This window comes from Triticum urartu, chromosome 2A (assembly GCF_056163025.1).
Source record: "Triticum urartu cultivar PI428250 chromosome 2A, HENAU_Tu73, whole genome shotgun sequence".
Classification (NCBI taxonomy): domain Eukaryota; kingdom Viridiplantae; phylum Streptophyta; class Magnoliopsida; order Poales; family Poaceae; genus Triticum; species Triticum urartu.
This window is the reverse complement of record NC_141874.1, coordinates 217,440,253-217,455,475: the sequence shown is the minus strand read 5'-3', so window position 1 is coordinate 217,455,475 and position 15,223 is coordinate 217,440,253. Positions and strand designations below refer to the sequence as shown.

General features: G+C 41.3%; 1 protein-coding gene across 1 annotated transcript in view; it reads right to left on the bottom strand.

Moving 5' to 3' along the window:
* The window catches only part of LOC147984626 (uncharacterized), a 37,293-nt gene extending 22,306 nt beyond the window's left edge, over window positions 1-14,987 (bottom strand). The window contains exon 1 of the mRNA XM_087541183.1: window positions 14,889-14,987. Coding sequence (XP_087397309.1) covers window positions 14,889-14,987 — 99 coding nt within the window. The remainder of the gene's footprint in view (window positions 1-14,888) is intronic.
* Between the last annotated feature and the right edge of the window lie 236 nt (window positions 14,988-15,223).

Below are 15,223 nucleotides of genomic sequence, written 5' to 3'. Positions count from 1 at the left end.
CACTGGAACGATATGACCGAGGTGGAAATCTGGGGAGAGGGGCACCGCACATGGCTAAGATCAACTTTGATGTGTTTTAGGGTGCCCCCCGACGTATATAAAGGAGGGAGGGGAGGCCGGCCGGCCCTCTAGGCACGCCAAGGGGGGAGGAGTCCTCCTCCTTGTAGGAGTAGTGATACGTCCATTTTGCATCATGCTTTTATATCGATATTTATTGCATTATGGACTGTTATTTCACTTTATGTCACAATACTTATGGCAATTCTCTCTCTTATTTTACAAGGTTTACATAAGGAGGGAGAATGCCGGCAGCTGGAATTCTGGGCTAGAAAAGGAGAAAATATTAGAGACCTATTCTGCGCAACTCCAAAAGTCCTGAAACTCCACGGAACATCTTAAAATAAATAAACAAAAATCCTCGCTAAAGATGAAGGCCAGGGGGCCCACACCCAGCTCACGAGGGTGGGGGGTGCGCCCCTACCTCGTGGGCCCCCTGGTGGGTCTCCAACGTCCATCTTCTCCTATATGAAGTCTTTTGATGAGAAAAAAATCAGAAGGAATTTTTCGGGATGATACTCCGCCGCCATGAGGCGAAACATTGGTGGAACCAATCTAGAGCTCCGGCAGAGCTGTTCTGCCGGGGATACTTCCCTCCAGGAGGGGGAAATCATCACCATCGTCATCACCAACGCTCCTCTCATCGGGAGAGGGCAATCTCCATCAACATCTTCACCAGCACCATCTCATCTCCAAACCCTAGTTCATCTCTTGTATCCAATTCATGTCTCAAAGTCCGGGATTGGTGCTAGTAGGTTGCTAGTAGTGTTGATTACTCCTTGTAGTTGATGCTAGTTGGTTTATTTGGTGGAAGATCATATGTTCAGATCATATATGCATATTATTACCCCTCTTATTATGAACATGAATATGCTTTGTGAGTAATTATGTTTGTTCCTGAGGACAAGGGAGAAGTCTTGCTATTAGTAGTCATGTGAATTTGGTATTCGTTTGATATTTTGATAAGATGTATGTTGTCTAGCCTCTAGTGGTGTTATGTGAACGTCGACTACATAAAACTTCACCATTATTTGGGCCTAGAGGAAGGCATTGAGAAGTAATAAGTAGATGATGGGTTGCTAGAGTGACAGAAGCTTAAACTCTAGTTTATGCGTTGCTTCGTAAGGGGCTGATTTGGATCCACATGTTTCATGCCATGGTTAGGTTTACCTTAATACTTTTGTTGTAGTTGCGGATTCTTGCAATAGAGGTTAATCATAAGTGGGATGCTTGTTCAAGTAAGAACAGCACCCAAGCACCGGTCCACCCACATATCAAGTTATCAAAGTATCGAACGCGAATCATATGAACTTGATGAAAACTAGCTTGACGATATTCCCATGTGTCCTCGGGGGCGCTTTTCCTATTATAAGAGTTTGTTCCGGCTTGTCCTTTGCTACAAAAAGGATTGGGCCACCTTGCTGCACTTTATTTACTTTTGTTACTTGTTGCTCATTACAATTTATCTTATCACAAAACTATCTGTTACCACTTATTTCAGTACTTGCAGAGAATACCTTGCTGAAAACCGCTTATCATTTCCTTCTGCTCCTCCTTGGGTTCGACACTCTTACTTATCGAAAGGACTACGATAGATCCCCTATACTTGTGGGTCATCAAGACTCTTTTCTGGTGCCGTTGCCGGGGAGTGTAGCGCCTTTGGTAGGTGGAATTTGGTAAGGAAAAATTTATACAGTGTGCTGAAATTTACTATCACTTGCTACTATGGAAAGTAATTCTCTGAGGGGCTTGTTCGGGGTATCTTCACCCCGTGCAGTAGAGCAAAGAGTTGCTCCTCAACCTACTGAACCTATTGAAAATGAAACTCCTTTTGAATTTCCTTCGGGTATGATGGAAAAACTGCTAGCTAACACTTTTACAGGAGATGGAACAAAGCATCCTGATGAGCACTTAATATATGTGGATGAAGTTTGTGGATTATTTAAGCTTGCAGGCATACCCGATGATGTTGCTAAGAAGAAGGTCTTCCCTTTATCTTTGAAGGGAGACGCATTGATATGGTATAGGCTATGTGATGATATGAAATCATGGAACTATAAAAGATTGAAGTTGGAATTTCATTAAAAGTATTACCCTATGCATCTTGTTCATCGTGATCGCAATTATATATATAATTTCTGGCCTCGCGAAGGAGAAAGCATCGCTCAAGCTTGGGGGAGGCTTAAATCAATGTTATATTCATGCCCCAATCATGAGCTCTCGAGAGAAATAATTATGCAAAGCTTTTATGCTCGGCTTTCTCATAATAATCAAACCATGCTCGACACTTCTTGTGCTGGCTCTTTTATGATGAAGACTATTGAATTCAGATGAAATTTATTGGATAGAATTAAATGCAACTCTGAAGATTAGGACTCGATGAAGGTAAGGAGTCAGGTATGACACCTAAGTTTGATTGTGTTAAATCTTTTATGGACACCGATATTTTCCGTAAGTTTAGCACTAAATATGGACTTGACTCTGAGATAGTAGCTTCTTTCTGTGAATCTTTTGCTACTTATGTTGATCTCCCTAAGGAGAAGTGGTTTAAATATCATCCTCCCATAGAAGTAAAAGTAGCTGCACCTATTAAAGTTGAAGAAAATACTTTCACTTATAATGATCCTATTGTTCCTACTTCTTATGTTGAGAAACCACCTTTCCCTGTTAGAATAAAGGATCATGCTAAAGCTTCAACTGTTGTTCGTAAAAGCAATATTAGAACTTATACACCTCCTAAGCAAGTTAAAGTAGAACCTAATATTGCTATTGTTAAAGATCTCTTGTCTGATAATATTGATGGACATGTTATTCAGTTCGAAGGTGAAACTGCTAGAATTGCTAAACCTTGTGATAAAGATAAACATAGACCTGTGGTAGGCGTACCTGTTATTTCTATTAAAATAGGAGATCATTGTTATCATGGCTTATGTGATATGGGTGCTAGTGATAGTGTTATACCTTATGACTTGTATAAAGAAATCAAGCATGAAATTGCACATGCTGAGTTAGAAGATATTGACGTCACAATTAAACTTGCCAATAGAGATACTATTTCAGCGATGGGAATTGTTAGAGATGTTGAAGTCTTGTGTGGGAAAACTAAATATCCTGCTGGTTTTCTTGTTCTTACCTCTCCGCAAGATAGCTTTTGTCCCATTATATTTGGTAGACCCTTCTTGAACACTGTTAATGCTAGGATAGATTGCGAAAAGAATGTGGTTACTATTGGCTTGGATGATATGGTTCATGAGTTTAATTTCTCTAAATTTAGTAAACAACATTGTGAGGAAGAATTACCTAGTAAGGATGAAATTATTGGTCTTGCTTCTATTGCCGTACCTCCTAGTGATCCTTTAGAACACTATTTGCTAGACCATGAAAATGATATGTTCATGAATGAAAGAAGGGAAATAGATGAAGTATTCTTTAAACAGGAACCTATTCTGCAACACAATTTGCCTGTTGAAATTTTAGGGGATCCTCTTCCACCCAAGGGTGACCCCGTATTTGAGCTTAAACCTTTGCCTGATAATCTTAAATATGCTTATCTTGATGAAAAGAAGATATATCCTGTTATTATTAGTGCTAACCTTTCAGAGCATGAAGAAGAAAGATTATAGAAAACTCTGAAGAAGCATCGTGCTGCTATTGATGATCTTAAGGGCGTTAGTCCCACTCTATGTCAACATAAAATAAATTTGGAAGCAGATGCCAAACCAGTTCGTGATCCTCAACGATGTCTGAATCCTAAAATGAAAGAAGTGGTAAGAAAAGAAATACTCAAGCATCTGGAGGAAGGTATAATCTATCCCATTGCTGATAGTCAGTGGGTAAGTCCTATCCATTGTGTCCCTAAGAAGGGAGGTATTACTTTTGTTCCTAATGATAAAGATGAATTGATTCCATAAAGAATTATCACAGGTTATAGGATGGTAATTGATTTCCGCAAATTAAATAAGTCTACTAAGAAAGATCATTACCCCTTACCTTTTATTGATCAAATGCTAGAAAGATTATGCAAACATACACACTATTGCTTTCTACATGGTTATTCTGGTTTCTCTCAAATACCTGTGTCGGCTAGAGATCAATCAAAGACTACTTTTACATGCCCTTTTGGTACTTTCGCTTATAGACGTATGCCTTTTGGTTTATGTAATGCACCTGCTACCTTTCAAAGATGCATGATGGCTATATTCTCTGACTTTTGTGAAAAGATTTCTGAGGTTTTCATGGACGATTTTTCCGTCTATGGTTCCTCTTTTGATGATTGCTTGAGCAATCTTGATCGAGTTTTGCAGAGATGTGAAGAAACTAATCTTGTCATGAATTGGGAGAAGTGCGACTTTATGGTTAATGAAGGTATTGTCTTGGGGCACAAAGTTTCTGAAAGAGGTATTGAAGTTGATAAAGCCAAGGTCGATGCTATTGAAAAGATGCCATGTCCCAAGGACATCAAAGGTATAAGAAGTTTCCTTGGTCACGCCGGATTTTACAGGATGTTCATTAAGGACTTCTCAAAAATTTCTCGGCCTCTGACTAATTTATTGCAAAAAGTTATACCATTTGTCTTTGATGATGATTGTGTAGAAGCATTTGAAACACTTAAGAAAGCATTAGTCTCTGCACCTGTTGTTCAGCCACCTGATTGGAATTTACCCTTTGAAATTATGTGTGATGCTAGTGATTATGCTGTAGGTGTTGTTCTAGGGCAAAGAGTTCATAAGAAATTGAATGTTATTCATTATGCTAGTAAGACTCTAGACAATGCTCAATAAATTATGCTACTACTGAAAAAGAGCTTTTAGCAGTTGTATTTGCTTGTGATAAGTTCAGACCTTATATTGTTGATTCTAAAGTAACTATTCATACTGATCATGCTGTTATTAAATACCTTATGGAAAAGAAAGATGCTAAACCTAGACTTATTAGATGGTTTCTCTTGCTACAAGAATTTGATTTGCATATTGTTGATAGAAAGGGAGCTGAGAACCCCGTTGCAAACAACTTGTCTAGGTTAGAGAATGTTCTTGATGACCCACTACCTATTAATGATAGCTTTCCTGATGAACAACGAAATGTTATAAGTACTTCTCATAGTACTCCATGGTCTGCTGATTATGCTAATTATATTGTTGCTAAGTTTATACCACCTAGCTTCACATACAAGCAAAAGAAAAAGTTTTTCTATGACTTGAGACATTACTTTTGGGATGACCCACATCTTTATAAAGAAGGAGTAGATGGTGTTATTAGACATTGTGTACCTGAGCATGAACAGGAATAGATTCTATGCAAGTGTCACCCCGAGGCTTATGGAGGACACCACGCTGGAGATAGAACTGCACATAAGGTATTGCAATCTGGTTTTTATTGGCCTACTCTCTTCAAGGATGCCCGTAAGTTTGTCTTGTCTTGTGATGAATGTCAAAGAATTGGTAATATTAGTAGACGTCAAGAAATGCCTATGAATTATTCTCTTGTTATTGAACTGTTTGATGTTTGGGGCTTTGATTATATGGGACCTTTTCTTGCCTCTAATGGATATACTCATATTTTAGTTGATGTTGATTACGTTACTAAGTGGGTAGAAGCTATTCCAACTAGTAGTGCTGATCATAACACTTCTATTAAAATGCTTAAGGAAGTTATTTTCCCGAGGTTTGGAGTCCCTAGATATTTAATGGCTGATGGTGGTTCACACTTTATTCATGGTGCTTTCCGTAAAATGCTTGCTAAATATGATGTTAATCATAGAATTGCATCTCCTTATCACCCACAATCTAGTGGTCAAGTAGAGTTGAGCAATAGAGAGCTCAAATTAATTTTGCAAAAGACTGTTAATAGGTCTAGAAAGAATTGGTCCAAGAAACTTGATGATGCATTATGGGCTTATAGAACTGCATACAAAAATCCTATGGGTATGTCCCCGTATAAAATGGTTTATGGAAAAGCATGCCACTTACCTCTCGAACTAGAACATAAGGCATATTGGGCTATTAAAGAGCTCAACTATGATTTTAAACTTGCCGGTGAGAAGAGGTTATTTGATATTAGCTCACTTGATGAATGGAGAACCCAAGCTTATGAAAATGCCAAGTTGTTTAAAGAAAAAGTTAAAAGATGGCATGAGAAAAGGATACAAAAGCGTGAGTTTAATGTAGGTGATTATGTATTGCTATACAACTCTCGTTTAAGATTTTTTGCAGGAAAACTTCTCTCTAAATGGGAAGGCCCCTACGTTATCGAAGAGGTCTATCGTTCCGGTGCCATAAAGATCAACAACTTTGAGGGCACCAATCCGAAGGTGGTAAACGGTCAAAGAATCAAACATTATATCTCAGGTAATCCCATAAATGTTGAAACCAATATTATTGAAACCGTAACCCCAGAGGAATACATAAGGGACACTTTCCGGAATGTTTCAGACTCCGAAAAGGAATAGGTATGTGGTACGGTAAGTAAACCGACTCCAAAACAAATTTTAAGGCAATATTTCTCCGTTTTGGAATATTTAGAAAAATAGAAAAATAAGTAGCAGTCCGGGAAGGACACGAGGGTCCCACGAGGGTCGTGGGCGCGCCCTACCTCTCTGGGCGCGCTCCCCTACCTTGTGAGCACCTCGTGTGCCTTCCGGACTCCGTTTTCTTGCACGATACATATTTTGGTCGGTAAAAATTCATTATATAACCTCCCGAAGGTTTTGACTCCCGTATCACGCAAACCTCCTTTGTTCTTGTTTCGAGCTGTTTTTCTGACAGATCTAGGTTATCATGACGGCCCCAAGCGCCTCCAAGGACAAGTTCTTCGAGAAGGTCATCAACCCTTACCTCGCGGAGGTGCTGCGACACCCTCAAACCATTGAGTTGCGTGATGGGTTGCTGCACATCCGCGATGAAGAGGGACCAAAGAGGACCGGAAGCATGGATACGAGGCTTGAAGCAGTGGAGCAACAAGTTTTCAAGTGCCAAGGGATGGTGGAACATGGACTCAACTCTAACCACATGATGATCGCGGAGTTCACTAGCAACCACAAGTTGGATGCTGACAACATCGGGGAGACTATCTTCAAGCTTCATGAGAAGATCGAGCACCTCCAAGCCCAAATCTATGACCTGCAAAACCAAAACTGTGAGTATGAATATATATCAAAAGGATGAGTTTGGCTGCAGATTTGAGGATACCGGAGACTCGATCATCTTTCTATGATGGAGAACCTATGCCTTGGAATATGGACGCAAGGCCCGCATCATCTACAACACCTCCACCTTCTTCACCGACAAAGGAGATATAATCACATGGGTATGGGCACTCCCCTTGGCAACTGCCAAGCTTGGGGAGGCGCCCCAGTATCGTATCACAATCACATCTCCTATCTTTACCGTTTTCTTAGTTTGATCCTATTAGTAGTATCTTGATCTAGTAGAATAAAGTTTATGGCATGATCTAGTTTTGAGTTTGCTTTATGATCTCTTTTTGTAATCAAGTCCGTGAGCTATATATAATAAAGATTAGTATTGAGTCAAGGGCTTGATTATTTTTCCATGATCTTGGGTGAATAAAAGAAAAGAGAAAAGAATAAAAAGAAACAAAAAGTTCATATTGATCTTATTGAGAGTAATGACTTCACATAGAAAGAGTATGATGATTAAAAGTTGTTGGGAGTTGGCAGACATAGCTTTGGTCATCATTGCAATTAATAGGAAGTAATAAGGAAAGAGAGGTTTCACATATAGATATGTTATCATTGACATCTTTTATGATTGGGAGCACTCATTAAAATATGACATGCTAAAGGGTTGATGTTGGACAAGGAAGACAACGTAATGAGTTATGTCTTTCTTATATCTGAGATAAAGTATGTTGTCATGGATCCTCTAACTTGTTGAGCTTGCCTTTCCCCCCTCATGCTAGCCAAATTCTCAGCACCAAGTAGAAATACTACTTGTGCTTCCAAATACCCTTAAACCATTTTTGCCACGAGAGTCCACCATATCTACCTATGGATTGAGTAAGATCCTTCAAGTAAGTTGTCATCGGTGCAAAGCAATAAAAATTGCTCTAAATATGTATGATTGATCGGTGTGGGAGAAATAAGCTTTATACGATCTTGTGATGTGGAAGTAATAAAAGCGACAGACTGCATAATAAAGGTTCATATCACAAGGGGCAATATAAAGTGACGTTCTTTCGCATTGAGATTTTATGCATCCAACCATAAAAGCGCATGGCAACCTCTGCTTCCTTCTACGAAGGGCCTATCCTTTATTATTATCTTCTACCTTATGCAAGAGTCATGGTGATCTTCACCTTTTCTTTTTCATTTTATCCTTTGGCAAGCTCAGCATGTTGGAAAGAACATGATATATATATCTAATTGGATGTAGGGGAGCATGAACCATTATTGTTGACATTACCCTTGAGGTAAAAGGTTGTGGGGCAAAACTATAAGCCCCTATCTTTCTTTGTGTCTGATTAAAACTCCGTAACCACAAGTATTGCGTGAGTGTTAGCAATTATGGAGGACTAAATGATAGTTGAGTATGTGGACTTGCTTTTTAGCTCTGACATAGACTCTTTCCGATGTTATGATAAATTGCAATTGCTGCAATGACCGAGATTATAGTTTGTCGGAGCCCAATAAGGTTTATGATTTATACTTCTGCATTACGAATAGATCATCACTTGAACATAAGTAATCATATGACAAAATCTATATATGTTGCTATTATGAGAATAATCATGATGCCTTCATGTACGTATTTTATTTTTATCGACGCCTCTACATCTAAACATGAGGACATATTTATTGTTATCGGCTTTTCGCTTGAGGACAAGCGAGGTCTAAGCTTGGGGGAGTTGATATGTCCATTTTGCATCATGCTTTTATATCAATATTTATTGCATTATGGACTGTTATTTCACTTTATGTCACAATACTTATGGCTATTCTCTCTTATTTTACAAGGTTTACATAAGGAGGGAGAATGCCGGCAGCTGGAATTCTGGGCTGGAAAAGGAGCAAATATTAGAGACCTATTCTGCGCAACTCCAAAAGTCCTGAAACTCCACGGAACATCTTAAAATAAATAAATAAAAATCCTCGCTAAAGATGAAGGCCAGGGGGGCCACACCCTGCTCACGAGGGTGGGGGGTGCCCCCCTAGGGCGCGCCCCTACCTCGTGGGCCCCCTCGTGGGTCTCCGACGTCCATCTTCTCCTATATGAAGTCTTTGGATGAGAAAAAAATCAGAAGGAATTTTTCGGGACGAGACTCCGCTGCCACGAGGCGGAACCTTGGCGGAACCAATCTAGAGCTCCGGCAGAGCTGTTCTGCCGGGGATACTTCCCTCCGGGAGGGGGAAATCATCACCATCGTCATCACCAACGCTCCTCTCATCGGGAGAGGGCAATCTCCATCAACATCTTCACCAGCACCATCTCATCTCCAAACCCTAGTTCATCTCTTGTATCCAATTCTTGTCTCAAAGTCCGGGATTGGTGCTAGTAGGTTGCTAGTAGTGTTGATTACTCCTTGTAGTTGATGCTAGTTGGTTTATTTGGTGGAAGATCATATCTTCAGATCCTATATGGATATTATTATCCCTCTGATTATGAACATGAATATGCTTTGTGAGTAATTACGTTTGTTCCTGAGGACAAGGGAGAAGTCTTGCTATTAGTAGTCATGTGAATTTGGTATTCGTTTGATATTTTGATAAGATGTATGTTGTCTAGCCTCTAGTGGTGTTATGTGAACATCGACTACATAACACTTCACCATTATGTGGGCCTAGAGGAAGGCATTGGGAAGTAATAATGTAACATCCCAAATTTTCAATTTGGAATGTTATACACTAGATCATCATGCATACCATATTTTCTTGCATTTTGGTTGATCCTAGAAATTTCACGCAACTCAAGGACCCATGGAGAGAGTTGGAGATTTCGTTATTTTCATATTTGAGTTTTCTCAAATTTTGAAAAGAGGATCATTTGATTTATTTTATTTCATCTTCAATTATTTTTCCAAAAATATCAAACATATGAGAGAGGGAATAATATGACTTTCCCAAATTTAGGAAAAATGAAGATTTAATAAATAAATCAAATTTTGGATTTTTCCGGAGTTTATTTGCATTTTTTTGGATAGGGAAAAATGCGTGTTTCCAAAATTGAATTCTAGGTCCGGAGTAAAGTTCATTTTGTTCGGCTCATTTTTAGGAGTCGAAGAAAATTTACTTTAGAATTTTTGGAGTTCGTTTAGTTTCTTTTTTTTCTTTGTTTTTCTGCGCGAGGAACTATTTAAAAAAAATAAGAGCAGCGCCCCGCCTGGGCCAAGGGCCCAGCCGGCCGGCCAGGCCCAGCCGGCCTCTTTCCCCGCGCGCCCCAGGCGCAGCCGCCGCCCTAGGCCGAGTCCTAGTAGGACTCTAGGCTGAACCCCCCCTCCTATTGCTTGCCCCCTCCCCCAAGAAACCCCCCCTCCTAGTATAAATACCTAGCCACCCCCCTCTCCACCCCAAGCCGCAGCCACCGCCGCCCCAAGCAGCAGCAGCTGCAGCCGCAGCCGCGCCGCCTGCCGCCGCCGCCCTAGCTGCCGCCGCCGCCTAGCCGCCGTCGCCGCCTAGCCGCCGCCGCCCTTGTCCCGCCGCCGCCGGAGCCCCTCGTCGGAGCCTCGTCGAGGTAGCCGCGCCGCGCCTCTCTCTTTTCCTCGCCTCGGTTCGGTTTTATTTTAGAAACCGTTCCGATTCTTTTCCGTTTTCTTTTCTGGTTCTTTTCCGGTTCTTTGTTTCGGTTTTGTTTTCCGAAACCCTAGATCGGTTTTCGTTCTTCTTTCGGACCATTCGTCCCAACGTACATGATCACTGATTTTTCCCGGTTAACGACGCCCGTTCGTTTAACCGTTCGTCTCTTTCTTTTCGTCGGATTTATTCCGCGATCGCGATCTCAGATCCGATCTTCGTTCTAGTCTTTATTCCCGCTCGTTTATCGGAATCAGGTGATTCAAGCGCCTGGTGTTTCGTTCGAAACCGCCGTTCCGTCTAATCAACTTAAACAAGTTTTTGCCTCGGTAAGATTTGACCTAGTTCCAACTTGCTAGAACCGAGTTGTTTTCTTCCGCCGTTTGTTTTTTCGTCGTCTGTTCGGTTCTTTCTTTCTTTGCAACCGGAGTTCTTAAGTTGAACTTTCTGGTTCGTTCTTTTGTTCGAGTTTTACCTGTGCATTAGATGAGTACTTATTGTGTGCTTGTTGTTTGTCTATGATAGATCACCCGGATTGCTCCGCCTGTTACTTCGAAACCCTAGGTCTCGCGGATCATCAGCAAGGCAAGTAACACTTTGATCATACCTTTTCTACAACCCATGTTTTATTGCATTAGATCAATCCTCTCACATTGCATGTTTAGGATCTAATTAAATTGTGGGATGGGAAGTAGATGAGGTAGTACCTATTACCTTTATTATTATGAAACCTTTGGGAGTTACTTCTACGTTTGCTTATTATGCCATGCTATGCTAGTAGACGTGGATTGGGTGAGTGATATCCATGACAGATGTGAGATTGATAATTTAATGGTTTACCTAAGGTGGCAACTTAAACACACATCTGGGTGGATTGAGGCACCTGATGTCTATCAGGACTTGCCTGTTTTATTTTGGACCGCCACCCAGGCTCAAAGGGATCATAAGATCTTTCATGCTAGAAACTTCCGTGTGCAGCCACAAGCCATTATGGGCTCTGGCATAGTTTATTAAGTCGTGCGAACTCTTACGGGTAGACTAGCAGATGTAGGGGTTTTAGGTGGTACGGTCTACCCACATGTAAGGTGCTAGCGCTTCTGAAAGACTGTGTCTCGGTCATCCGTCTTCTCAAACACCATGTAGTGCGAGAAACCAAACGGAGGCGATCGAGTCTGGTGGGGAAAAGTGCGCAAACCTCTGCAGAGTGTACAAACTAATCATGATTAGCCGTGTCCCCGGTTATGGACAACTTGAGTATCTAGTACTTGAATATCATGTGAATCTCATCATGTTACTTCTAATTAATGTTGTTGGGTTTTAATTGTTCACTTAATTGGGATCGGAATGCTGTCAACCATTCTCGATGTTTAACAAGCACCATGATAGTTAAATAAATTTATTCCTTTGCAGTAGGGAAAAACTGGCTTTACGCAAAACTGTAACAATAGAGCTTTCCACCAGCCATATATGCATATAGTATAGCTGTTTCATTTCATTACTCTCTATCTGTTACCTTGCCAGCATATTCCATGTGCTGACCCGTTTTCAGGCTGCAACTTTCATGTTGCAGACTTTTCAGACGACGAGTAAGGTGCTTTTAGGTCGTGGTTCTATATTCAGTGATGCCGTTGGAGTTGATGGACCCATTTATCTTCCGAGTCTTCCGCTGTTATCGTTATTAGATGGCCTTAAGCCATATTTATTGTAATAAGTTCTCTTTGAGACAACGATGTAATAAGTGCGTGATTGCCACTCTGCTATAAATCCTTCGATGTACTGTGTGGTGTCAGCATTACTGATCCAGGGATGACACCGGAGCACAGTAGACTTGATCCATTCGGGTCGGGTCACCACAAATAAGTAGATGATGGGTTGCTAGAGTGACAGAAGCTTAAACCCTAGTTTATGTGTTGCTTCGTAAGGGTTGATTTGGATCCACATGTTTCATGCTATGGTTAGGTTTACCTTAATACTTTTGTTGTAGTTGTGGATGCTTGCAATACAGGTTAATCATAAGTGGGATGCTTGTTCAAGTAAAAATAGCACCCAAGCACCGGTCCACCCACATATCAAGTTATCGAAGTATCGAACGCGAATCATATGAACGTGATGAAAACTAGCTTGACGATATTCCCATGTGTCCTCGGGAGCGCTTTTCCTATTATAAGTGTTTGTTCCGGCTTGTCCTTTGCTACAAAAAGGATTGGGCCACCTTGCTGCACTTTATTTACTTTTGTTACTTGTTGCTCGTTACAATTTATCTTATCACAAAACTATCTGTTACCACTTATTTCAGTACTTGCAGAGAATACCTTGCTGCAAACCGCTTATCATTTCCTTTTGCTCCTCGTTGGGTTCGACACTCTTAATTATCGAAAGGACTACGATAGATCCCCTATACTTGTGGGTCATCAAGTAGGACTCCCCCCTTTCCTAGTCCCACTAGGTAAAGAAGGAATAGGGACAGGGAGAAAGGAAAGGGGGGCCGCCCCCTCACCCAATTCGTAGTGTGCTTGGGGGGCGCGCCCTCCACATGGCTGCCTCCTCTTATCTCCCACTAGGGCCCAATAAGGCCCATTGACTCACCGGGGGGTTCCGGTAACCCCCCGGTACTCCGGTAAATGCCTGAACTCACCCGGAACCATTCTGATGTCCAAACATAGCCTTCCAATATATCAATCTTTATGTCTAGACCATTTTGAGACTTCTCGTCATGTTCGTGATCTCATCCGGGACTCCGAACAACCTTCGGTACATCAAAACACATAAACTCATAATACCGATCGTCACCGAACGTTAAGCGTGCGGACCCTAAGGGTTCGAGAACTATGTAGACATGACCGAGACTCATCTCCGATCAATAACCAATAGTGGAACTTGGATGCTCATATTGGTTCCTACATATTCTACGAAGATCTTTATTGGTCAAACCGCATAACAACATACGTTGTTCCCTTTGTCATCGGTATGTTACTTGCCCGATATTCAATCGTCGGTATCTTAATTCCTAGTTCAATCTTGTTACCATCAAGTCTCTTTACTCGTTCCATAATGCAACATTCCGTAACTTACTCATTAGTCACATTGCTTGCAAGGCTTATAGTGATGTGCATTACCGAGAGGGCCCAGAGATACCTCTCCGATACACGGAGTGACAAATCCTAATCTCGATCTATGCCAACTCAACAAACACCATCAGAGACACCTGTAGAGCATCTTTATAGTTACGTCGTGACGTTTTATAGCACACTAAGTGTTCCCCAGATATTCAGGAGTTGCATAATCTCATAGTCATAGGAACATGTATAAGTTATGGAGAAAGCAATAGCAGTAAATTAAATGATCAAAGTGCTAAGCTAACGGATGGGTCAAGTCGATCACATCATTCTCTAATGATGTGATCCCGTTTATCAAATGACAACTCTTAGTCCATGGCTAGGAAACTTAACCATCTTTGATTAATGAGCTAGTCAAGTAGAGGCATACTAGTGACACTCTGTTTGTCTATGTATTCACACATGTGCTAAGTTTCCGATTAATACAATTCTAGCATGAATAATAGACATTTATCATGATATAAGGAAATATAAATAACAACTTTATTATTTCCTCTAGGGAATATTTCCTTCACCAGCCACTTAGGGTGAAATACTTCCACGATGAACCCGACAGCTAGGAGCCGGGCTACTTCTTCCCCGCCCGATGGGGTATGCAGATTTTCCAGGGAAAATTCTGTGAAAAATGTTCGAAGAAGGTGAGAGTTGCTTTTCTGACAAGTTCATACACCCGAAGGTGTCATAATATAGGATGTTGATGCTGCTTCCTCCATCCATCAATACCATTGTGAGCTTATATCCATCAACTTGAGGCGCCACCACCAAAGCCAGGCCACCGGGGTTATCAACCCGTGGCGGGTGATCAGCCCTACTCCAAGTCACTAGTTGCTCTGACCAATTCAAATACTGAGCAACCGCCGGCTCAACCAGATTAACATCACGTTTCTGAATCGTGTTGTCTCGCTTGTAGGTACTAGTGGTAAAGACATGATGCTGCCCACTTTTTAACGGCTTGGTATTTCTCTGAAAACCTGTCTGGTTGTCCTGATGTTGATTGCCACCTTGGCCAGAATGCTGATTGCCACCTCCATGATTTCCAGACCCTTGATATCCAGCTCCAGACCAGCCATGACTATTATATCCACCAGATGAACCGGCCCTAGGGAAACCGAATCCCGAGCCGCCAGTGCCGGGTTATCCTGGATTTCCAGCATCGCCACCTTGGTGATTCTGATAGGCTTTATTTTAAACTGCTGCATGATATAGAAATTCTCCCAAGAGTGGCTTGCCGACTTCTCAGAAGTACTATGCTTGGGGCAAGTCCCTTCAAGGGCTTCCTCAAAATTGCGGGCTTTATTGGCATTGA